This window comes from Staurois parvus, unplaced genomic scaffold (genome assembly GCF_062004578.1).
Source record: "Staurois parvus isolate SC_StPar_1 unplaced genomic scaffold, SC_StPar_1.0 ptg000129l, whole genome shotgun sequence".
Classification (NCBI taxonomy): domain Eukaryota; kingdom Metazoa; phylum Chordata; class Amphibia; order Anura; family Ranidae; genus Staurois; species Staurois parvus.
The window spans coordinates 4,877,081-4,901,817 of NW_028317925.1; the positions used below are offsets into that span (position 1 = coordinate 4,877,081).

At 43.5% G+C, this 24,737-nt stretch overlaps 1 protein-coding gene across 2 annotated transcripts; it reads right to left on the reverse strand.

The window, feature by feature from the left end:
- Positions 1–524: 524 nt before the first annotated feature.
- Positions 525–22,341, reverse strand: LOC149466459 (catechol O-methyltransferase-like). 2 transcript variants are annotated; one of them, XM_089672469.1, is made up of 5 exons: positions 22,184–22,341; positions 16,771–16,943; positions 13,160–13,353; positions 5,732–5,863; positions 525–1,728 (listed from the first exon to the last, which is right to left on the reverse strand). In XM_089672469.1, exons 2-5 carry the CDS (start codon positions 16,907–16,909, stop codon positions 1,549–1,551), a joined length of 645 nt encoding a protein of 214 aa, XP_089528595.1. In that variant the 5' UTR covers positions 16,910–16,943; positions 22,184–22,341; the 3' UTR covers positions 525–1,548. The 2 variants fall into 2 exon arrangements, with proteins under 2 accessions (XP_089528595.1, XP_089528596.1); XM_089672470.1 differs by lacking the exon at positions 22,184–22,341 and adding an exon at positions 18,693–18,711.
- Between the last annotated feature and the right edge of the window lie 2,396 nt (positions 22,342–24,737).

The following is a 24,737-nucleotide window of genomic DNA, read 5'->3' on the forward strand; positions in this document are numbered from 1 at the left end:
TGCCCACCGCAGTCCCACAGTCCCGCTATAAATCGCTGATCCCTGCCATTACTAGTATAAAAAAAATTCCAGTATATATACCGCCATTTGGCTGTAAATTTCATTGGAGTGCAGTGTTGCATGACCGCGCAGCGCCGTATCACAAAAAATGGCCTGGTCAGGAAGACGGGTTAAATCCTCTGGAGGCCAAGTGGTTAATGCAGGAAACACATTAAGTGGTGCTCTAACTGGAACTGCCTCTTGCAGGCAAATGTATCCAGCAGCCATCTTCTCAGTCCCCTGATTCCTCTGATGATTTTCATATGAGAAAAACAGTACAACAGTGAATATTTAGGGTTCAGTCTCTAATGACATAACTGGTCACTGTGTTCAGTGTACTCTGAAGAGAAGGTACGTTGACCATATACTGTATTGGCCATATGCTGTACCTAATGATACAATGGACTAATAAGAATAATGATTTTTCCATAGTCAATTTAAAAAATAGCTTTCATTAAATGTGCAATTTAATCAATGAACAACCATTTTTCATCAGAGTAATGCTTTTATTTGTGTTAAACAAGTTAGATCATTTGAAACAATTAAATCCATAATCAAGAGATGATTCAAGTGTATGGCCGGCTATACTGCACATCCACTGCTTTTAAAGCATAACACACACAAAAGTGTAATATATTGCTGATTAACATTTCTTAGATGTGATGGCTGGATTACTTATCTCTCTTTAAGCTAAGAACGTTTTTTTTTTTAGCAAGTAGAGAAACTACCTGCTGGTCTTGTCAGAAACACAATTACAGGCATTCTCTTTCTTGTGTAAACTATCAGTGCCATCAATTCATCATGTAATGAAAATGAACAAAGGCAGACATGTTGGAAGTCCGGCCTGTGTGACAACCATAGAACTTCTATAGATACTATGAAGAAATGAGCAAAGCCTCCAAGAAATTGTATTTTTTTTCTTTACGATCACCGGGTGAAAATAAAAAAAACAAAAAAAAAAAAAAACAAAAAAAAAACCACACCTTGAAAAAACCTAACACAGCCACCACATCTAAAAAAACATATATTCAATTTGCCTGCACTGGCTGCTTTTAGGTGATCCCTGAAAACTCATTCCTTCAGGAAAGCCAATCACGTCTTCAGTTAAACATTTATCACTTCCATCAGCTCATCCCCCACAGATATAACCTTTTGTACCGCTTGCCCCCACCCTATTAGATTGTAAGCTTATGAGCAGAGCCCTCTTAATCTTGTTTTTTATTGTATTGTAACTGTACTGTCTCCCTTTATATTATAAAGTGCTACGCAAATCCTGTAGAATAATAATTCTTGTTTTGTGGTTTAGATATACTTTCATGTTTCAAGTCCTTGGTAATTTTACAAATGAATTACCATTGTTCTTGACCTCAGTGTAAGATATTTATGCAAACATTTATAATTGTACTGTACTTTCAGATGACAGCTGTGTCAGTATTCAGTTCCTTCAAGATTTTACCGAAGAGTATTTAGGAGTCCTTTTGTTGATAGTAGTCATACATGCAGCAGAACCTATTTCCTAAATACAGCCTTTTCCAGGGCATCTGGCTGATCAGTGTATTCTACATGAGCCGGGTAGTTGGTACAGTCGTAGCAACCGCTTGTCCTTACATATTCTAGGAAGTCTGGAGCACCAGGATACACAACATTGTCTGCTAATAGCACTGATCCTTTCTTGAGTAACCCGCAGTCCTGCATAGATTGAAGAAGACAGTTAACCATCGAAAATGGCAACAAACATTGCAGGTTTCAATTATTTATCATCATAATGAAAATACCAACACTGAAAATTGCTCAAAGACACACAGGCAAGCCGTACATATTAATACTGTAATGAAAAATTGACCTGTAGTACAGATAGCAGCTAAGGCCTATTGTGTACATGAGAGTCAAACTGAATCCAAGTAGACCTTCAGAAACTCAGCTTGGCATCTCTCCCCCCACCAGGCAAACTTCTTTTCTTTGCTGGCCTTTCTCCTCTCTGTTATTTTCCTTTTTTGTTTGTTTTTGTGGATTGTGGGGGGGTCTGGGTTTTTGACCCCTTGGCCCTCTCTGGATCTACTCGACCCTTTTTTCTTCCTTTGTGCTTTCATATGGTTTGTTTCCATTAGACCAATTGCCTATCATCTGTTGTTATCTAACAAATCTATGATTTTCAGGGATAATATTGCCTCAAGAGGGCGAATCTTTGTGTTTTCTGCTGCCTTTCTTGAATGTAGCTTTTATATTTCAGGATGTGATTGTGGGCCTCCCGGCCCTCTGTTTTATACAGTGTTATCTAGACCCCAGTGTGGGCCTCATATGTGTGTTTTTGTATGAGGTTTCCCTATCCTCTATTGTCTGCTGTTGCTTTGTATCATACGATTTGTCATGTTTCTTTCAACATGCTAAATAAAATCTTTGGTAAAAGAAACTCAGCTTGGTAAGTGATATGCTACATCACTTACAAAGGTCCTCAATATAGGAGGTGAATAATAAGGACAGTCCTAATGTGCTGACATAGCTCAGAATAGACCCCATTCACATGGGGCCATTTGCAATTAGATGCAGCAGACCCAGCAGGGTTCCCTGCTACCAGCTGCAGGTGAAAGGCCCATTGATAACAATGGGAGACCAACAGCTCTCAGAACTAGTCCTGGCCTCTCATGTATTCTCTTAAGCAATGATCACTTGGGAAGGGCTGCCCCTGGACACAGAGTCACCCTTCCAGGTGTCCTCTGCCCCCCCCCCCTTTCTCCCATAGCAGTGACCTCTGGTCCCCTTCCCCCCCAGCAATGTACTCTCCCCCCTTTTCCTCCAAAGCAGTGACCTCTAGCCCCCCCCCCCCCACCACCACGTGTCCTCCCCTCCCCCCCCACCTCCCAAGGACAGGTATTTTAAAAATCTGAACTCCCAGTAGTGTGGCTGGGGATTGGGATTTTTTGCGCGCCCCCCCCCTCCTTACCCTGGTGCCCTAAGGCAGCTGGCTAAGCAGCCTTATGCTGGTGCCCAGCATACGGCTATTTAGGCAGCCACCTTAGGGCACCAGGGTAGCTGGGAGGCAGAACAATCCCCAGCCACTTGCTGGGAGTTCAGATTTTTAAAATACCTGCCTTCCAATGATCCCCTTTATTGTCCTCCTGGAGCAGCTGAGCAGGCTAACATCTCCTCCTCACCCTCCCACCAGTGTACAACTGCTGCAGGAGGAAAATCCAGGGAATCAGTTCTAGTAAATGGCTCCCCCGCTGCCCCTCCCATCCTGTTCCCCTTTTTTTCTGCTGCTTGACCCTTCCCCCAAGTGCTTCCCTTTCAACAGGGCTCCTAAAAAAATTGTGAAAAATATAAAAAAAATTAAAAAAATGTAAAAATAAAACCTGCTGGACACCATCCACTGCCCTACTGACATTGTCCACTGCCCTGCTGACTGACACCATCCACTGCCCTGCTGACTGACACCATCCACTGCCCTGCTGACTGACACCATCCACTGCTCTACTGACTGACAACAACTTCTGCCCTACTGACACCATCCTACTGACTGACACTGTCCATTTTTAAGGTAAGCTAAGTTTGTATTTTTACAGTGACATTTGTTTTATTATATTTTTCTACATTTTCCTTGCTATTTAGTGAAGTCTTGCTAGGTTTTTTTTTTGTTTAATACAGCACTGAACCCTGGTAATCTTTGATCTCTTTCATGTTGTGCAGATAGATCTCCACCTTTCAAAAGTTGCCTACCCTTGTTACAATATAGCAGCTTATAGAGGAGACTTGCAACATTGTATCTTGTATGCTGATAGATCTCTTAAAGGGCCCTTTGACATGGGCTGCATGTTCCATGGATCGCTAAGGGCAGGCTGAAGTAAAACAGACTTGTGTCCATTTACACACGACTACCACCAAGTCCATCCAGGGAAAAAAAAAAAAATTATTTATTTATTACAGGTACATATATAGCACCATCAATTTATGCAGCACTTTACATATATATTGTACATTCACATCAGTCCCTAACCCTCAAGGGGCGTACAATCTAAGGTTCCTAACTCACATTCATACATACACATACAAGGGCCAATTTACCTGTCAGCATGTCTTTGGAGTATGGGAGGAAACTGGAGTACCCGGAGGAAGTATTTTAAGAAAGAGGTCTAATTAAATCCTCCATAATTTCTCAGCAGTTGAAAGAATTTAAAAATGTGCCTGTGCCCAAACTATAGATGTTAAAGTGGTATTAAGACTAAAAAAATGTGATGGCTGCATTGTTTTCCTTTTTCTGTTTCTTTATGTACATCTTATGATCCAGCCAGTAAGTCTGTTTTTCAAAAGAACAAACTCTTTTTGCAGATCGTATCAGTTACAGGTATGAGACAAACCATTTACTCCCTGACAAGGGTGCTTACAACGATCAGCTTTTATATATATATATATATATATATATATATATATATATATATATATATATATATATATATATAGCCTTTATTCCAAGGAAAGTTTGGATTTTGGCTTCGATTTGTTAGTGTATTTAAATATGTTGATCCATCTAATGCTCCCCTTCCACCCAGACTGACAATACTGCCTTCCCCTGTGCTCCTTCATCCAGCACGGGGCATCACCAGGTGAAATCAAAGAAAATATAGCCTAAGAAAAGAAAACAAATGCAGCCACCACATCTAATGATTATAAACTGCAATATATTACATTTTGGATTTAATAAGTAACTAAGTGAAACCTGCATTTTATGAGCTCATTCAGATGGGCAATGAGCCCCTTCCAACGTGCAGTGCCACTTTTTTACTGTGTCTGCATTCACCTTGGAGCTGTGTACAGGATCCAAAACACAAAATTCTGATCCGTGCACCTTCTCCCGTCAAATGTAGACATGCGACTGTCTGTGCTGCTGCTGTGTCTGCATCCACTTCTATGGACTGAATGCATGCAGCTCCGAGGTGGATGCAGACACAGAAAAAAGTGGCTCTGCATGGAGAATGGGACTCACTGCCTGTCTAAAAGAGCCCTAGCACACAACAGTGTTAAAGTGTTACTAAACCCAGGACCCTGCATTCACTATATCTGGTCTCCCACAGTACACACAACATGGAAGTGCAATTATTTTAGTAAATATAAAAGGATAAATACCTTTTCTCATCAGCAGTTAGAGCAGTCTTGTGACTTCTATTAGTGTCCAGCAGAGCACATGTTGAAGCTTGTAGGAATTTTCTTTCTGCTCCAAGAGGATGCAAAACCCCTGACCTCTGTCTGGACAGTGCTGATTGGCCCTGTGCTGATCACATGCACTCTCCCAAGAAGAAAAAAACCTCTCTAGCAATACACACTAAACTGAGCATGTGCAGAATGACTACAGTTCAGTATATCTTATCAGGAGACACAAACATTTCAACAAGAGGAGCAGAGAAGTCAGGATCAAATGGCCTTTACACAATGCGGAGGATTAACCCCTTAGGTTCCACAGTGAGTATAACAAGCATGCTTTACTGCATATACAGACTGATTTTACTGTTGTGTGTCTAGTAACACTTTAAATCTGTGAAGGAAACAGTAAATGAATTGCATCCTGGAAGACGGACACCTAGTCTGAAATTAGTCAACATTCTAATAAGAGCAACATTTGGACCATGTACCCCAGGGCAGCTCATATTCCGTCAAATGTTTTCCAAAACAATTTTTCAGCAGTTGTATTTAAGATACTTACTTCAAGTAATTTGGTATCCACAAGGTATCTGTCCTTAAAATGGTCCATAAATACAAAGTCGACATGCACCACACCATAATCGGTTCTTAGCCTTGGAATGATATGCTCTGTGGATCCTTCTAATATCTCTATCTGGAGACACGAAATGCATTGTTATAGAATGTGATTTCATATTGACACAGTTATGGATCTTTTAGCAGCTTTTCCATCATCAGAAAAACACAAATGCAGGGAGCATCATTGTATACACAATAGTAAATATTGATAACATGAGCAAATGATTTCTATGGCCTCTTCACACTGAAGCTTGAAAAAGCTCAGTACAGCATTTTTTTTTACTGATCTAAAATGCAGCCCGTTGTTTACAATGCGCCTGTACACATATGCGCGTAAACAAGCGCTGCATATTCTGGAGTATGAAAAATTTTAACCATTTACATTCCTGGTCAGTATTTTGCACCAGTGCACGCAAATACGCGCATATGAGTATAAATACTGATTTTGCCTAGGAACGTATATGCACGTATATTGATATGTGCAAAACAAACACCTGAAATTATGTCCAGAAATGCTAATGCTCAAACATCAGTACCCTGTGTAAGAGGCCTAGGACTATGATTAACAGCAGCGGGAGCCAGTGGCTTCTGCTGCTCCGGCCTCAGCCAGTCAGGAGAAGAGTCCCTGGAGAACCGAGGCTCTCGTGGACATCCCTGGATCGAGAGGGGGCTCAGGTAAGTGCTAGGAGAGCTGCTACACACAGAAAGTTTCTTACCTTCATGCATAGAATGCATGAAGGTAAAAAACCTTGAGCCTTTAGGACCACTAAAGTAGCTGCTGTCTGACAAAGTAAAGCACGCTAAAAGATCTAAAAAAGCAACACATCTAAAGCAATTCAAGAACATATGAGAAACAAAGTAATTGACATGTATCAGTCTGGAATGGGTTACAAAATCATTGCTAAGGCTGTGGGACTCCAGCAAACTATGGTGAGAGGCATTATCCACAAATAGAGAAAACTGTGGTGAACCTTCCCAGGAGTGGCCGACCTACCAAAACACAACAACTCATGCACAAGGTCATAAAAGAACCCAGTACAATATTTTAAGAACTGCAGGCCTCACTTGCCTCAGTTAAGTTCTGTAGTCAAAAAATCAATAAGTAGGAGACTTGGCAAAAATTACATCCATGGGAAAGCTCCAAGACGAAAGCCACTACTGACCAAACAGAATACAAGGGCTCATCTCATTTTGCCATTTTGATTATCCAAGACTTTTGGACAAATATTCGGAGAACGAATGAGACAAAAGTTGAACATTTTGGAAAGTGTGTGTCCCGTTACATCTAGCATAAAACTAACACTGCATTTCATAAAAAGATCATATCAACAGTCAAACATGGTGGTGATAGTGTGATGGTCTGGGGCTGCTTTGCAGCTTCAGGACCTGGACAGCTTGCTGTAATTGAGGGAACCATGAATTCTGCGCTCTACCAGAAAATACTAAAGGAGAAAGTCCAGCCATCAGTTCGTGACCACAAGCTCAATCAAACTTGGGGTTATGCAGCAGAACAATGATCCAAAACACACTAGCAAGTCCACCTCAGAATGGCTCAAAAAAAACACAAAAAACAAATTGAAGATTTTGGAGTGGCCTAATTTAAATTTGATTGAGATGCTGTGGCATAACCTTAAACAGGACGTTCATGCTTGAAAACCCTCCAATATAGCTGAATTATAACAATTCTGCAAAGAAGAGTGGGCCAAAAGTCCTCCACAGTCATGTGAAAGACACACTGCCAGTTATCGCAAACATGGTTGTTGCCGCCAAGGATGGTACAACCAGTTATTAGGTTTAGGGAGCAACTAATAAATTAAATGATTTAAAAAGCTGCATTTTGTATTTATCTGGGTTATCTTTGTGCGATCTTAAAATATGGTTGATGATCAGAATCATTTAAGTGTGACAAATATGCCCCAAAAAAAAAAAAAAAAAAAAAAAAAAAAAAAAAAAAAATCAGGAAGGAAGCAAATACTTTTTCATAGCACTGTAAATTGACCCTAATATGTGTACGTATGAAGGTGAGTTAGGGACCTTAAGGACCTTAGGTTGTAATTAGAGATGAGCGAATCGAACATGACGAAGTGGAATTCGTTCCGAAGATTTGGAAAAATTCGATTCGCGACGAATCCGAAGATTAGCAAACTTCGGATGCACGAATCGAATTTTCCCAAAAATGGCAGCGACATGTGTGGCGACAGGAGAAAATGGACAGAGAAGATGGGGCGGGGATCTCTGGGAAGGCGCGCAGACAAGGCGCGCTGACCCATAATGCATTCATGAGTCATGAATCATGACATGTGATCGCATTAGCCAATCAGCAGCCAGCCAGCACTGTGTAATGGTGGAGCTATAAATCGCGGCCATCTTAGAATTCTCCATTAGCCTCCGGTCATTCAAGAGAGACAGACCTGTCTGTATTAAGGGACAGAGTTAGGGCCACAGAGACTTTAGGCCCACAGAATCGTTACTCAAGGACACAGAATTGTTACTCAGGGACACAGAATCGTTACTCAGGGCCACAGCTATCAAAGAATCGAAAATTTAAAGTGACATACACCCTTTTTTTTTTTGGTGGCTGTCGTGCACAGTTGGTGCTGCAGTTTGCCGATTGTGCAAAATAAACTGACTTTCTGCTTCACAACCACTATTGTACGTTCAAAGAGTTAAATCCATTTACACGCCGGCTGGCGGTAATATTTTTTGGGTGATTAGTGCATTCCAGTGACATAAACGTACAGTTTACAGCCAACGGCAAGCTGCAATTGACCGATTGTGCTAAATAAACTGACTTTCTGCTTCACAACCACTATTGTACGTTCAAAGAGTTAAATCCGGTTTTATTTTTGGGGTGCTTATTGAATTAAAGAGTATGTCAGACAACACGCAGAGGAGTGGCAGAGGAGGCAATGTTTCAGGAGCGAGCAGACGTGGCAGCAGAGGAAGGGGTCGAGGCAGCACTAGTCGCAGCCAGAGGCCAGTGCTCCCGGTGTCATCCAGCGGTCGAGTCTCCACCGACAACCCTGCCGTCATCGATTGGTTGACTCGGTCGTCTTCCTCTTCCCAGGTCACCTCTGACACCTACAGCCAACGGTCGGTGGGTATGTCCGACACAACCGTTAGTTGGCATGGCCCGGGAGCAAGCCCACTGAAATCACGTGTCCTCGACCTGCCCCTGTCCTTTGGTGTTCCCTCACCAAGCGAAGTATCGCATGCTGTGGACTCAGCCCCACTGTACAGTGAGGAAGAGCTAACAGAGGGCGGTCAGGAACGGGGGGAGACATCCGCCTCTTCAGCAGCCAGGCGAAGAAGTACTGGCGAGGAGAGTGGCTCGGTAGCCGGTCTAGAGACAGGTCTGTCTCCTGACCCACACGCAGCCGAGGGGGCTAGTAGTGACGCGGAGACCCTAATTGATGATGATGAGGCTGATCGCACTTGGCAGCCTCGTCGTCATCAGGCTATTGCTTCCGCATCATCAGGAGAAGAGGGTGCCAGCTTGGCAGCGAGCAAAACAGTCGGTGGGTTGCCCAGGAGGCAGCAGGGTCGCAGCAGTGTCAGTGGAGGCAAACGGCCACGGAGTACAGCACCAGCTCCACTGCAGCCTACCACCACGGCCAGTAGTGGTGCCGGTGTGCACGGAGGAAGTAGCAGTCAGCCAGTGAGGAGTAGCGGGGGCAAAGTTTCCTACTCGGCGGTGTGGCAATTTTTCGTCACGCCGCCCGAGGAAGTAAACAAAGCCGTATGTCGACTATGTGGCCAGAAAGTCAAGCGTGGCCAGGGGGCCAATGTTGGGACTACAGCGTTGCGTCAGCATATGCAGCGTCGCCATTCGGTGGCCTGGGAAAACCGTGATAAAGATACGGCGGTTCTGCCTGCCCCAGCCCCCGCTCCATCACCCACTCCGTTACTTGCTCCGTCACCCGACGTCAATCGCCCTCTATCAGCCAGTCAAGGCTCCAACACCTCTGCTGAGGGGAGTTGTCGCTCGTTGGCATCTTCCGCTCGTTCTGATGCTCCTTCTCCTGCTACTCCTCTTCACGGATTCCGTCAGCAGTCTTTCTTGGAATCCGTTTCCAAGAGACAACAGTTTGCGAGCACGCACCCGACGGTGCAGAAGCTGAACGTCCTCCTGTCCAAGTTGCTGGTGCTGCAGTCCCTCCCTTTCCAAGTGGTGGACTCAGCACCTTTCCGAGAAATGATGGCTTGTGCCGAGCCGCGGTGGAGAGTGCCAAGCCGGCATTTCTTCGCCAAAAAGGCAGTGCCAGCCCTGCATTCACATGTAGAAGAGATGGTGGGCCAGTCTTTGAGCATGTCGGTCTCTGCCAAAGTGCACGGCAGCGCCGACGTGTGAAGCTGTAACTACGGTCAGGGACAGTACATGTCATTTACGGCCCACTGGGTGAACGTGGTGCCGGCACAGCCGCACCAGCAACTTGGACAGGTCACGCCGCTTTTGCCTCCACGTTTGCACGTCCTTGGTCCAGCAAAGATGTCCGCCTCTACCACCTCTTCTTCTGCCGTGTCCTCAGCCACCACCCCCGTGCCAAGTCCCATTACCCGACCGGCACATCACATGTGCAGGGCGCAACGGTGTCACGCTGTGCTGCACCTGGTATGCCTTGGCGAACGTAGTCACACAGGGGAGGAACTTCTGAGTGTAATGAACAGAGAAATCGACAGATGGCTGTCTCCGCACAAACTGAAAATCGGAACCATGTTGACCGACAACGGAAAGAACATGGTGTCTGCTCTGAGTCAAGGAAGGTTGTGCCATGCGCCATGCATGGCTCACGTGTTCAATCTGGTTGTCAAGCGGTTCCTAAAATCCACCATCCCACTGCAAGACATCCTTAAAATGTCACGTAAACTTTGCATGCATTTCAGCCATTCCTACACCGCAAAGCACACCCTCCTTGAGCTGCAGCGGCAGAACGGAATTCCACAGCATCGCCTGATCTGCGACGGTGCAACAAGGTGGAATTCAACCCTACATATGTTAGACCGCCTTTACGAACAGCGAAAGGCCATCACCGATTTCCTGATGTTACAAGCGGATAAAGGTACTCCCCTGTGTAACTTAGATGTCAGCCATTGGCAGCTCATGCGTGACACCTGCCGCTTGCTCAGGCCCTTTGAGGAGGCCACGCTATTCGCGAGTCGGCAGGAATATGGGATGAACGACGTCATTCCTCTGTTGCACGTCCTGGAACAAATGCTGTTAACAATGGCTGGTCAGGGTGCGGTAGACGTGGCGCACAGATCTCAACGCCACATGACCCCTGTGGGGGCAGGACAGGAAGAAGAGGAGGAGGTAGAGGAGGACATTGGTGCTCAGGAATAATTGAGTGAAATGGGTGGTTTTTCCACTCAGCGGACAGGAGTGGAGGAGCAGGAGCATCTGGTAGAGGAGGAGGAGGAGACAGAGGACCCAGACGCACCGTGGCAGTATGCTGTGGAGATGGAGGCAGGGAGTCCCTCGCATTCCTTGGCACAAATGGCCCATAGCATGCTCGGTTGCTTGCGTAGCGACAGCCGAATAATAACCAGACAGAGGGATGACTTTTGGCTGTCCACCTTGTTGGACCCTCGCTACCGTTCAAAAATGGTGGCCTTTTTCACACCTGCTGAGAGGGAGGCCAAAATAAAGTACTATAAAAACCACCTATGTAGTCATGCAGTATATAGCCCTATCGGCCACTTTCTGGCATCCAGTTGCTGTAGCCCCCATCACCACACTGTGCCACGGGCCCCTGTACCGCCTTCTCATACTGCTGCCAGATCCATCCTCTGCCATGTGTGTCTTTGTCGTCTGCTCACGCTGCTGGGTTCCAGTTTTAAACCTAGGCCTGTGTATGGCTTCCGAATACTGCTGCCTCCACCGCCACCCTGCGCCATGTGCCTCTGTCGTCTGCTCACGCTGCTGATGGCTTCCGCTTTTTAAACTAGTCCTGTGTATGTCTTCCGAATACTGCTGCCTCCACCGCCACCCTGCGCCATGTGCCACTTTCAGGTCTCCTTACACTGTTGGTGGGTTCAATTTTGTGATAGGGTGCTGTATGGCCTTCCATTGCTGCTGCCTCCACCGCCACCCTGCGCCATGTGCCTCTGTCGTCTGCTCACGCTGCTGACGGCTTCCGCTTTTTAACCTAGGCTTGTGTATGGCTTCCGAATACTGCTGCCTCCACCGCCACCCTGCGCCATGTGCCACTTTCAGGTCTCCTTACACGGTTGGTGGGTTCCATTTTGTGATAGGGTGCTGTATGGCCTTCCATTGCTGCTGCCTCCACCGCCACCCTGCGCAATGTGTCTCTGTCGTCTGCTCACGCTGCTGACGGCTTCCGCTTTTTAACCTAGGCCTGTGTATGGCCTTCAATTGAAGCTGCTTCTGCTCCGCCACTCTGCCATTGGACTCTTGATAGTCGTCTCCCCACGCTGCTGCTGGGGGGACTTTTTAACATAGGCCTCTGTATGGCCTTCAATTTTAGCTGCTTACGCTCCGCCACTCTGCCATGGGCCCCTGTACCGCCTCCTCTTGCTGCTGCCAGGCCCGTAATCTGCCATGGGCCCCCGTACCGACTCCTCATGCTGCTGCCAGGCCCGTAATCTGTCATGGGCCCCTGTACCGCCTCCTCATGCTGCTGCCAGGTCCAGAGTGTGTCATGGGTCCCTGTACGGCCTCCCATTGCTGCTGTCTCCATCGCCACACTCTGCCATGTGCCACTTTCAGGTCTCCTCACACTGCTGGTGGGTTCCATTTTGTCATAGGGTGCTGTATGGCCTCCCATTGCTGCTGCCTCCACCGCCACACTGTGGCTCCACACTCTGGTTTTGGCCCCGTGACTGCCCAAATGAGTGAAGTGTGCGGTGATTCTAAGATCGACGGCACTCATCTGCATGTCATACTGACTGACAGTATTATTTCTCTTCCCCAGCAGACTCCAAGGGCATTTAAATTAAAGGTACAGTGTTCTGCACTAATATAAAGGCTCTCTGAAGCCTAGAAACACCCTTTTTATAAGTTAAATTCGCAGCGAATATATTCGGCACGAAGCGAATTTAATCGGCGAATTCGGCGAATCAGCCGAACCGAATTTTTGAATAATTCGCTCATCTCTAGTTGTAATCTCCTTGAGGGCAGAGACTAATGTCAATGTATAATGTATATACAGTATATGTAACAGGCTGCATAAATTGTTGGCGCTATATATAAATACTTGTAATTAATAAGCCGTGAAGTTGTTAAGCAGCTACCATATATTTTGGCATTTTTTTGGTCAGGTAATGCTTTCATTATATGGCAACATTATATCATCTTTTAACAGCAAATTTCCTAATCTGATCAAGTTTTTTTAATGTTTTATATACAGTATACCTTATCCTTGAGTCCAGCAAATTCAATCATCTTCCTTGCCACAGCAGCATTAACTGGGTTAATTTCGATGGTGAAGAAACGGGCGCTAGGCTTTAGTAACTGGGCTATGCGAAGAGCAGAATACCCACAGTATGTGCCCAGCTCCAGCACCAGGGATGGGTTCGTTTCTTTGAACACCTTATCCAGGATTAGGCCTGTTACACAAATATAAAAGCTGAAGCATATTCACCACAGAAATAGTTAGCCATAGCTGGAAACTACGATGCAAGGTGGAATAAAGTTAGCATTTAGTAAACCAAGCTAGATTAGCATGTTTTTTTTACATGTTTAGGTTTAAATGTGTGCCTGTGTTTAGAATATTATAACAATCCCAGGGGCCTATTTAAAATGGAGAGCGATATCTATTTTCTGCATGCCATCAGTGTAATTTAAAACACAATTTTGTCCGCATTTTACTTGTTTTATGAAATGCAGAGCACAGTATAGAGCCTCCAAAGTCCTCTGAGTGTTCTCAGAATGCAGACAATGCACCCAGATAACAGGATAGCGATATCACGTCCTTTCAAAGTCACAGGACAGATTTCCTCTTTCTGGCAAGTTTTCTCATGCATTAGAACAAAAGTGGTTTCACTTGTTTCAGAGTTCCAAAGCAAGCTAGGCACAGTCTCTTAGAACAGTAACAGATACCTTTGGATAACTTCAGTCTGACAATTTGACACACATAATAACCTTCATTTTCTAGAACATTAGCCTGAAAATATTCTTGAGAAAGCCATTTGATTTTGGTCAGTTCTGAACCCGAAAATGTCGGTACCAGAAAACGGGCTTTAGCTGTGGTAATACAATTACGGATGTTTCGGTGATAACTAGTTCACATTTTAGCAGGTACTGTGAAAGTTTACCAGAAGGACTTTGGAAAAATAACTTGTATTTTGAGCTTTGCAGTCACGTAATAAACTATAACTCTTCCATTTTAAAGAGTAATACTCATTTGAAATATTAAAGTAGAACTATAGGCCAAACATTTCTTTTTCATTTTGGATGGAGTAAGAGAGGGTTATAACCCCTGTCAAATTTGTTTTTGCCATCTGTTTACCATTGGGGAGATTTCCCTTCAATTCCTGCCAACTGCCAAAACAGGAAATGAGAGGAAATCCCTGTAAATTAAAGGAAATCCTTGGGGCCCCCCAGGTCACCAGAACTAGTGTCCTCATTGGAAGATTTCTCCTCTATTACCTTTCTGAGGACAACCCAAAATGTTGGAATTTCTTTTACTTTCAATGATAATGGTAAACAGGACAAATAGAAAGGGTGAATCTCTCTAACGGGGGCACAGACAGCAATAAAAACTGACAGGTATGCTAAACCCACTATCCAAAACAAAAAAATAGTTTTGCCTTTAGTTATACTTTAAAAGCTATATTAAATATTAAACCCATTTATACCTAGTGCAGATGTCTGACACATCAAACTATGTTGGAGTTGAGAAGTTGTATGTGTATTGTCCTGACAAGTTGAAAACCATCTTTATCTCTCTATGTCAAACACATGTAATATGTATTAATAAAAGTCAGTCCTGCATTGACTATTTTACCTTTCATTGCTCTCTTTTAAGCATACAATACAAAACACATGACAGTCGCTAGCAGCAACACCTAGTCATATATTTGTTTTGCACATAGTATTCATATAGTTTGATTGGCAAGCATGGGATTGTGTTATATACAATACCCATGTTAACATAATATTGGGGGAAATTCAGTAAAGATCTACCAACCTTTACAATGGCATGTGGCAGATTTAAAATTCGCTATCGTGTGGCAGATTCAGATTGAAGTTTGTTTAACCACTTCCAGACCGGACACTTTTACCCCCTTCCTGACCAGGGCAATTTTCAGCTTTTAGCGCTATCACACTTTGAATGACAATTGCGCAGTCATGCAACACTGTACCCAAATGAATTTTTTACCATTTTTTTGAGACAGATAAAGCTTTATTTTGGTGGTATTTATTCACCACTGGGATTTGTATTTTTTTGCTATGTAAATGCAATGTCCAAAAATTTTGAAAAAAAGTGTTTTTTTTATAAACTTTTGCAAAAAAATAATATTTCATCATAAATCTTAGCCAAAATTTATTCCGTTATCTTTTTAGTAAAAAAAAAAAAATCCAAATTAGTTTAGAAGCAAAAATTATAATTTTTAAACATTTTTATTTTTTTTTTATATTTTTTATTTTTTTTTCAACATACTGTCACCCTAGCAGTACAGTGTCACCATGGTGACACTGTACTACTTGTGGGGGGTGATGAAGATTTTTTTTTTTTTTACACCGATTGCTTTTACACCCATATAGGATGTAAAAGCAATCATTTCTCTCTCTCTCTGTGTGCATTCTTGCACTCATTGAGAAGTACTGAGTGAGCTGTGATTGGTCACAGCTTGTCACATGGTACAAGGCTTTTGTGAATAGCCTTGTACCATGTGACCTCTGTGATCATTCACAGATTTCACACGTAGTAAGCAATGATGTCAGAAGTGACATCTTGCTTACTACTTTGCATGTGATCACTGATTGGCCAATCAGTGATCACATGATTGGGACCTCGTACAGAGGTCCCGTCCGACGATATGTGTTTCACTGTGTCCGGAGGACACAGCAGGCACCGGATCGCGGTGCTGCGCGCTCCCAGGGAGCGTGCACAAGCAGGGTGCGGGGAGGCTGTTTATAAACGGCCACCCGACCCTGCAGTGCCACCGTCCAGCCGTTTATATACAACGGCCGGTCGGGAAGTGGTTAAAACAAAAATCCAATCCGGGTTGCTGCATCTTTAATGCCCTTACAAAAAATGCATGTTATATAGAGCAGGGTTTCTCAACATTTTTTCGGTCAAGGCACCCTTTTAAAATTGACAATCCTGAGGCACCCTTTAAAATTATAGACAGTCTTGAGGCACCCCATTCTAATATGGGGTGCCTCTAGACTGTCCATAATTTTAAAAAGGCACCCCATTCTAAAATGTGAAAAACTATTTTAATAGTTTTATACAACACAGCAACATCCACACATGTAGGACACCCAACATTAGAGGTGATTTATTCTTCCAAAGCAAATACACTTTTGTACACTGGTACTGACTAGTATTCCAGTGTTTCTCTTCTCCCTCAGTTTTTCTCCATCACTGAGCTAATGTGACCCCAGCACTGATGGAAAGGGGTGGGGGAGGGTGAAACTTGGATGCTGTGCAGGCAGCTGACATCCACCTTATCATCTGATGTCATTGGTTGTCAGGACGCAGGCAGCTAGAAGGTCATAATGGTGCACAATGGGAACCTGTGGCTTTGTGTAACTAGAGGCAGGCTTGATCCACCCGCTGGCTCGTATACAAGTTTTGGGCAGTTTGACATTTTGCCAAGGCACCCCTGAAGAAACCTCAAGGCACCCCAGGGTGCCTGAGCACCCTGGTTGAGAAAGGCTGATATAGAGTTCAATGAGAACAGGCCTAAAACACAAGAAAAACACACTACACTGAAGTGAACCAGCTCTATAGTTCATGCTTCTATGAGCATATACTTATAGAACACAACCTAATAAGTCCTGTTGCATATTACCTTTCTCGTCTCCCACATTCATGGCCCATTCCTTCTGGCTGCAATATTTATCAATATGATCCACGACACTTTGAGGGTCACCGCTCACTGCATTCTTTTTCACAAACTCCAGGATCCTGTGTTCCTTCTCTCCAGCCATGGATGCTACAGAGCTTCTGTTCACCGATGTCTATCTGTCATATAAACAGACATAGCACTGAACACATTTAACTTACTGTTAAGGAACGTATGTCAGGGCTGTGTACCAAACAGAATTTATCAGCAACAAATCAATATATACAAATATGATGAAATTTGGAGAGTACAGTCCTAATGAATGTTGCTGAAAAGTCCTTCCTTTAACCACTTGCCCTCCAGAGGATTTACCCTCTTTCCTGACCAGGCCATTTTTTGTGCTGCATTATTTTAGCTGACAATTGTGCGGTCATGCAATGCTGCAGCCAAATGAAATTTACGTCCTTTTTTTCCCCACAAATAGAGCTTTCTTTTGGTAGTATTTGATTGCCTGTGAGTTTTTATTTTTTGCGCTATAAACAAAAAAATCCAACATTGGAGGAAAAAAAAAAAAAAACTATATTTGACTTCTTGCTATTAAATTTCCAGTAAAAAATGTTGCCATAAATTTAGGCCAAAATGTATTCTGCTACATGTCTTTGCTAAAAAAATATCCCAATACGTGTAAATTAATTGGTTTAAGTGAAAGTTATAGCATTTACAAATATATATACTGGGATTTTTTATTTTTTTTTACTAGTAATGGCGGCAATCAGCAACCTCTAGTGGGACTGCGGGACTGTGGCAGGCATTCTGACACTGGGGGGGAACTGACTTGGTGTCACTGACATCCCCAGTAACACCAATACAGTGATCAGTGCTAACAAAAAGCACTGATACTGTACTAATGGTACTGGGCAGGAAAGGGTTAACATGTGTGGTGATCAAAGGGTTAACTGTGTGCTGTTTTACTGTAAGCTGTGTGTGTTTTCAACTGTAAGCACACTGCTTTGTATGGCTCTGCTATGCAGAGCCATACAAAGCAGTGTGCAGGAGCCGACAGGGGAGAGAACTGTATTGTTTACATACAGTTCTCTCCCCCCATTGGTAATGCTCAGCGATCACAGGATGCCCGCGAGTGATCACCGGCCAGGACCCGGTGATTGACAGCTGAGGCCACGAATAGCGGCGCGGGTAGGGCTCGTGCACGCCCCCTACCCGGAAATGCAAAATCACGTATGTATGTATGTGATTTTGCGCACCCCTGCTGACCTGTAGCAGTATCTCTGCTATAGGACAGCAGGAAATCGGTTAAAGTGTTACTAAGCCCACAACCGTAAAATCAGTCTATATATGCAGTAAAGCATGCTTGTTATACTCACTGTGGAACCTAAGGGGTTAATCCTCTGCATTGTGTAAAAAGGCTGATTGATCCTTTCTTCTCTGTTCCTCTCCTTTTTCAAGCGACCACCTCTTATCTCCAAACTGAACTGTAGGCATGCACATGCTCAGTTTGGTGTGTATTGCTAGAGGTTTATTTTTCTTGGGAAAGTGCATGTGATCAGCACAGGGCCAATCAGCACTGTCCAGACAGAGGGTCAGGGGTTTTGCATCCTCCTAGAGCAGAAAGAAAACTCCTCCTACAAGCTTTAGCTAGTGCTGGGCTGGACACTGATAGAAGTCACAAGACTGCTCAAACTTCTGATGAGAAAAGGTATTTAGCAGTTTATATTTGCACTTCCATGTTCTGTGTACTGTGGTAGACCAGATATAGTGATTGCAGGGTCCTGGGTTTAGTAACATTTTAAGACCTCCAACTCATCACAATTGCTTACTAAAATACACATCACAACTGTATACACATCAGCCTGACATGCTTCCTACTCATACAGAGCTACAGCGCTGTAATCAGCAAAGCTTACTCTCACCTAGGCTCCAGTTCAGGGGTTAGACTTCCAACATTTTTTGTAAACAAGCTGGTAAGAAAAATATAGAAGGTATGGTGTAAGTTAAACTCTAGCTTTAAAGCACCATTGATAATCCAATATATGTAACCTGAGCCTAGGAAAGGAAGGGGCAGTACTGCAAATGAATCATTGCACAAAGCCTTTTAAACACTAAGGCCACTTTTACACTATTGGGGACATTCATTTTTACAGGCACTCTAATGCACTATTACAACGCACCTGCACTGCAGCACTTTTTTTAAGGCTTTGGGTGGAGTAAAGGATTATAACCCACGTTAGGGTTTTTATTGATGTGTCTGACCCCACTGGGGAGATTCCCCTCTCTAATGGTTCTCATGACCATGGTCATCAGGACTTAAAGTGATAGTGATCACTGTAACTGGACTCTTCCAATGGGAAACTTGTTCCAGAGACAGCCATCTGGAAGGTTATTTCCCCCACTTTGGAGAGGTCTCCTTTTACTGTCAGTTTTGCTTTGGGACAGAACAAAGGAAAGTCTCCCCAATGGGACACACAGTCAAAAAACACAGAATGGGGTTTTAAGCCTTTCCTACTTATACTAAAACATAACCAAACCCCAGGGAGTAAATGTTTGGAGTGTCCATGAAGGTGCTCATTCATCCAGGTCATGGTAAAGCAGGATAGCTTGAAGTTTGTCTTTCAAAAGGGACTTGCAATGAAACATCTTCAACATTACAAAATATCTCCAGTGGTATATTTTCTAGATTTGTTTTACTGAATAAAAGTAGAAAGGATTAGTACTTCTTTTTAAATGATCAATTAGACTGTGTAAACTTTGCCAATGAGACTAAGGAATCTGCAAAGATTGTTTGGTAGCCGGATTGTGTGTGTAGAGTCTATGGGCACCTTTAGTATTGGGAAGCTCGGACAGTTTGACCTTTTAATGCTTCTTAAGGACCACAGCCGGGAAATACTGCAATAACCTACAATCAAATGTTATTTCTTCAGCAACTGCACAGCCTTTTTTTGCACATTTTGTTTAACAAAACCCATGCAGGTACACCAAGTTGCTGGATCTGTACAAGATACCCATCTGAACTTCCATTCTATGAGGACATTGAAGCCGACTTCTAGGCATCTTCAATGACTTTGTGTCTCTTATTCATACGCACACTATGTTCCTACTGATTTTCTGTCAAGCTGAGAAGGCCAGTAAAAGAGTAAATGCAACTTCCATGCAATCATTTTGACCTGTATCCTTAACATAAGGGTAGAGTAACATGTGAGTGTTGTTTGTAAGTCTATATGAATGCATGTAGTTGTACCCAAGGTCCTTAGCTCTTTTCTGGCTTTGCACAGCTACCCTTTTTTTTTTTTTTTTCCCAACACAGTGGTTACCGTTTCTGTTGTACTCTAAATATGCAAAACTAAATAGCACCTTAAAAAAAAAAAAAGTTAGGTGGCTGTTCAGCCAGCACAACATGTACCCACCCTATGAAGCAGCCAATTGCATTTTGAAGGTAAAAAAAATCTATACAAAGTCGAATATTGCTAGATTTCAAAGTCATTCTGTATTTCATTAACAGAAACAAATATACTATGATATACAGTAGTTCACTTATGCAAACATTCGATCCTGCTGACTAGCATATCTAAGAAACCAAACATTGTGTGACTTTTTTCAACAGACACTGCACTGCAATAAAGCGAATATTCTAGGACTCCAGATATTAAAGCAGCGTTGCTCTCTTCTCTTACTTTACTTTGGTGAATGGCAAATGGAGTGCGTTCTACATGTGGTCTGGATCGCACAGGAACTTGTTAGCATGTGCGGGCATGGTGTTAACCAGTCCTTACACACAACATAATATTTGCTTTCATGGTTTCTTTGTTCTACTTGTAAATGGTAAAAATTCAATCATTTATTGAAAAAAAAAATTAATGTCCAAATGTAGTGGAGACAATTTTCTATACTGTCACATGATGTGCTGGAATCTGTAACTGGTATACAGCAGTCATAAAGTTATAAAGTGATGCCAATTTCCCTTAGTCAAGATGGCGGCGCCAGCACCCGATAACCGATTGAAGAATCAGCTTGGGGTGAGGACACCGCTGGATTCCTAGACAGGTACATAAGTTCCCTAATATTAAAAGTCAGCAGCTACAGTATTTGTAGCTGCTGACTTTTAATTTTTTTTGGCAGGGGGGCCAGGGACTGGATTCCACTTTAAGCACAACACAATATCTACACACTATTCTGTTTCATGGTTTCTTTGTTCTACTTTTAAACAGTAAATACTCAAAATGTATTGAAAACAAAAAAAATAAATGTCCAATTTTAAGAGAGGACACACACACTGCACTCCAGACTAGGTACAGTCCCTTCCATTGTCCACACTGACCTTGTCAAAGTGCTTCTGCTTCATTGTTTAAAACTAGACTGGGCTATATTGCATAACATGTCAGATAAAAGTGAGGTTACAAACAAGGCAGGGGGTCCTATAACAAAATGGGTGACTAATGCACAAATCTCTTGACAGACACAAATTCGCATGCAGGTCAGCACTGCTGGAAACCGTTTTCTGTCTTGTCATATGCAGTGCTGTAATCTGTTCTGGCATTAGGCTACGTTCACACTTGCCCACAGTCTGTGGACTAGTTGCAGGTGCAGGAATCACAACTATTCCCACATCCAAAACCACCCCCAGTGCTCTTATGAGATGGACAGGGCTGCCATTCGTTCTGAATGTCACCCCGTGCTTCTCAGCCCACAGCACATTTGCGGGTTTGGGAACCACATAGTCAAAAAAAACATGCAGTTTCCCTGCCCCCCTGCGTTTTTAAAAAGCACATTCTTTCTGCTTGATACATGAGCACAGCAGCCCATTCAAATGAATAGGATACCACGCCCAAGCAAACGTGGCTGCATGGCCCGCAGTACTGTGAAGCTAGATTTTTAAAGACGTCAGAGTGATAGAGATGTTACTATACAATCTCAAATCATCGCTACTACTGGTGGCTGAAGTCCTCTGTGGTGATATACATGCTCCATAGTCTCTGTACTCTACAATAGCTGGGATTTCATGCAACACTTTTTGTTGTAAGAGCATTTGTTAATTTTTCTAATCATTAGTGGGGGTCAAATTGATGTTAATTTTCAATTGTAATAATGAGAAAATTCCAAGGAACAGGATGGAAACTTTTTCCTGAATGCACGAATCTCAGTGTGTGATTTTCATTCAGTAAAGTCCATTCATTCCAAAATCAAATGTTAAAAGCAAACAAAACCTTTTGAACGACATTCAAATTTGCACATACAAAATTCTACTAGTGTATAGCCAGCTTTAGCCATAGAACATGATCACAGGGTAAAGGAAGTCAGATATACACAGGTTCTTAGTCCAGGCAATGCAGACTTGTGCTGTCCATGGGTACAGAATCATTGAGCTGTGCGCTCGCAGTCTGCATTTAACACATATACATTCTCTCACCTTTTGTGATCCTTGTACACTCTCCTCTGTAGTCAGGAAGGACTGGTTCCCTATTACACCACATGTGATATATATCCTTTCAGTGGAGCAGCCCACACTGAGAATGACTAAGCAGAATGGGTGTGTGCAATCCTGAGCCCAGTGTTCTCCCAGGCAATGTGTGTGCTCAGGAGGTGGTGGGGGAGCGCATTGTGAGCTGTGTGCTCCTGTCCATTCACAAACATTCCCTGTGACACCAATAAACTAGCCAGTATATTCCCTTTAGACTTGGAAGACTAAGTATACACTAGTAGAATTGTTGTAAGAATGTTGTTTGTTTATCTAATCACGAGTGGGATCAAATTGCTGTTCATTTTTGACCATGGTGATGAGAAAATTCAAAGGAGCAGGATGGAACATTTTTCTTGACTTGTAAGAATTCCTAACAGCCTAGGTGACTTTTGTTCAGTAAAGTCCATTCATTCTAAAAGCGGATGTTACAAGCAAAAGAAATCTTCAACTACTTTTAATAACAGTTGAATGTTCTGAGAATTTTTGTACATATTTCCCTAAGAATGTTCATAAGAATAACATATAATTAGCATCTAAAGCTGTATATTTTAAATGATATGCACAACGCCACTGGCTAAAAGTGATGAGGCATTTCTCTTCCTCCAAGCTGATGGAAATGGGCATAGCAGCACAGTTTGGGACTCAGGGCTTTGGATTTTTAGAGCCCATGTAGACCCACAGGCATGTGTTATGCTCTGTATAAAGTGTGTTTATTGGTTTGCATTGAGCAAGGGCAATGGGATGTGTTGTTTTAATGCATTGTACTGTATTACTTTTTTCTTTATCTTATATGGTGCAGATGGATCCTCAGTCAAAGCAGAAGTGACCTGCAAATACATAGAGATGTTGCTGTGCCTGACCTTTCATAAATGTGTCAATGGATGGTAACGCAAAGGGGTCCCCAAATAAATCTGTTTTTCTCAAGTTAATAACTCTTAGGTGTATTTCCCAGAAAAAAAGGTCTCAGATATTATAAACTAATCCTCGGCCTCTCGTATGCTTCACTATGCTTCCATTACCATGTCAACAAAGCCATACAAACAAAAAGAACTGTGGTTGCATATGACATTGTGGGTGCACTTCACTAGTGAAGCCATAAGAAAGGGGCATTATTGGGATTGTGAAAGATCTGGGGAACTGCAAGTGGAAGCATGTTGTGGTGCAGAGTGTGCCTTGGAGAACAGTGAACAGGGGTGTAGCTAGTGTTGGGCACCCATGGCACATGCCCCACATCTCCTGCAGGGTGCCCTGGCCACCCGTACAGATGCAGTGATCTGTGCTGTCATTAGATACTGCAGATCATAAGCAAAGGCAGAGAGCTAGTCAGAGTGGCTCTGTGCATGTGATCACTGTGATGGCCAATCACAACGATCACAAATGTAAACACAGCTTGTGTTTACATTTCAAACCTTGTCCCTTCCTCCCCTGCTGCCCATCCTCTTCCTTTTTCCCCTACCATGCCTTTGCAGGTCAGGCAAGTGTAACGCTATTCCCGCTGACCAACTAAAGGGGGTCACATTGACCACCAATGTAAGGGTTGCACACCGATCGCCAGTTAAATAGGGGGATACACATCACCAATGTAATTAAGACACACTAACCACCAGTGTACAGTAATGGGGGCTTACTGACCATCAATGTAACTGGGGCAAACTGATATGGGGGTAAACTGATCACCAGTGAAATGGGGCAAACTGAACAACAACTCCAGGGAATGTTCCTTCCTGTTAACCAACACTGGCCTTTTTTGCCTCCAGCTGACCACTAATACCAGGTATTTTTCCTCTCCTTGACCAGCGATATTATGCATTTTTTCTCCTACTGACCACTTGTAGGTGCTGAAGAACTTTGTGATTTGTGTGACATGAATACAGTGAATAAACCTAGAGTTTATTTAACCACACCCACCTATGTTAGTGCAACTAGACTATTCCCAATTTTTCGCCACTACATATTTGATGCACCTGTCCATTTCTGCCACAGGAATAGTCCAGGCTGTGTACAGTTCTGGGCAACTATGTGAATGTCACAAGATAGCCTGCAGTTTCTTGTTTGTGTATTCTTACCCCCTTGCTGCAGTGCTGCTCCTGATTCCTTTCACATGTGTGGTTTGTCTGTGCTCACCTATGGGCGTCATCTGCTATTCTCTGGGCTTTATTTCCTTCCCTTCCATCACTTCCTGGCCCGCCTCCTAGTTTGCTTGTCTATATAAGACATGCTCAGTCTAACCCACTTTGCCTGAGCAACATCTTAGTTCTCTGAGCTCCTGGCTATTGCTATGCATGTATCTGGCTACCCATGCACCGACCCCGGCTTCGTCCACTGACTGTGCTGATCTCCACCCGTCCTGACCTCGGCTTGCCTATCGGCTTCCCTGTTGTCTCCTGGTTTACACTCTGCTCACGTGATTGGTGTCTGCATCCTCAGCTGGGTGTACCTGGGGGCTGCGACCTGGTTCCAGCTTGCTGCAAGTCCATCCCGACCATCAGGGGCTCTGGTGAAG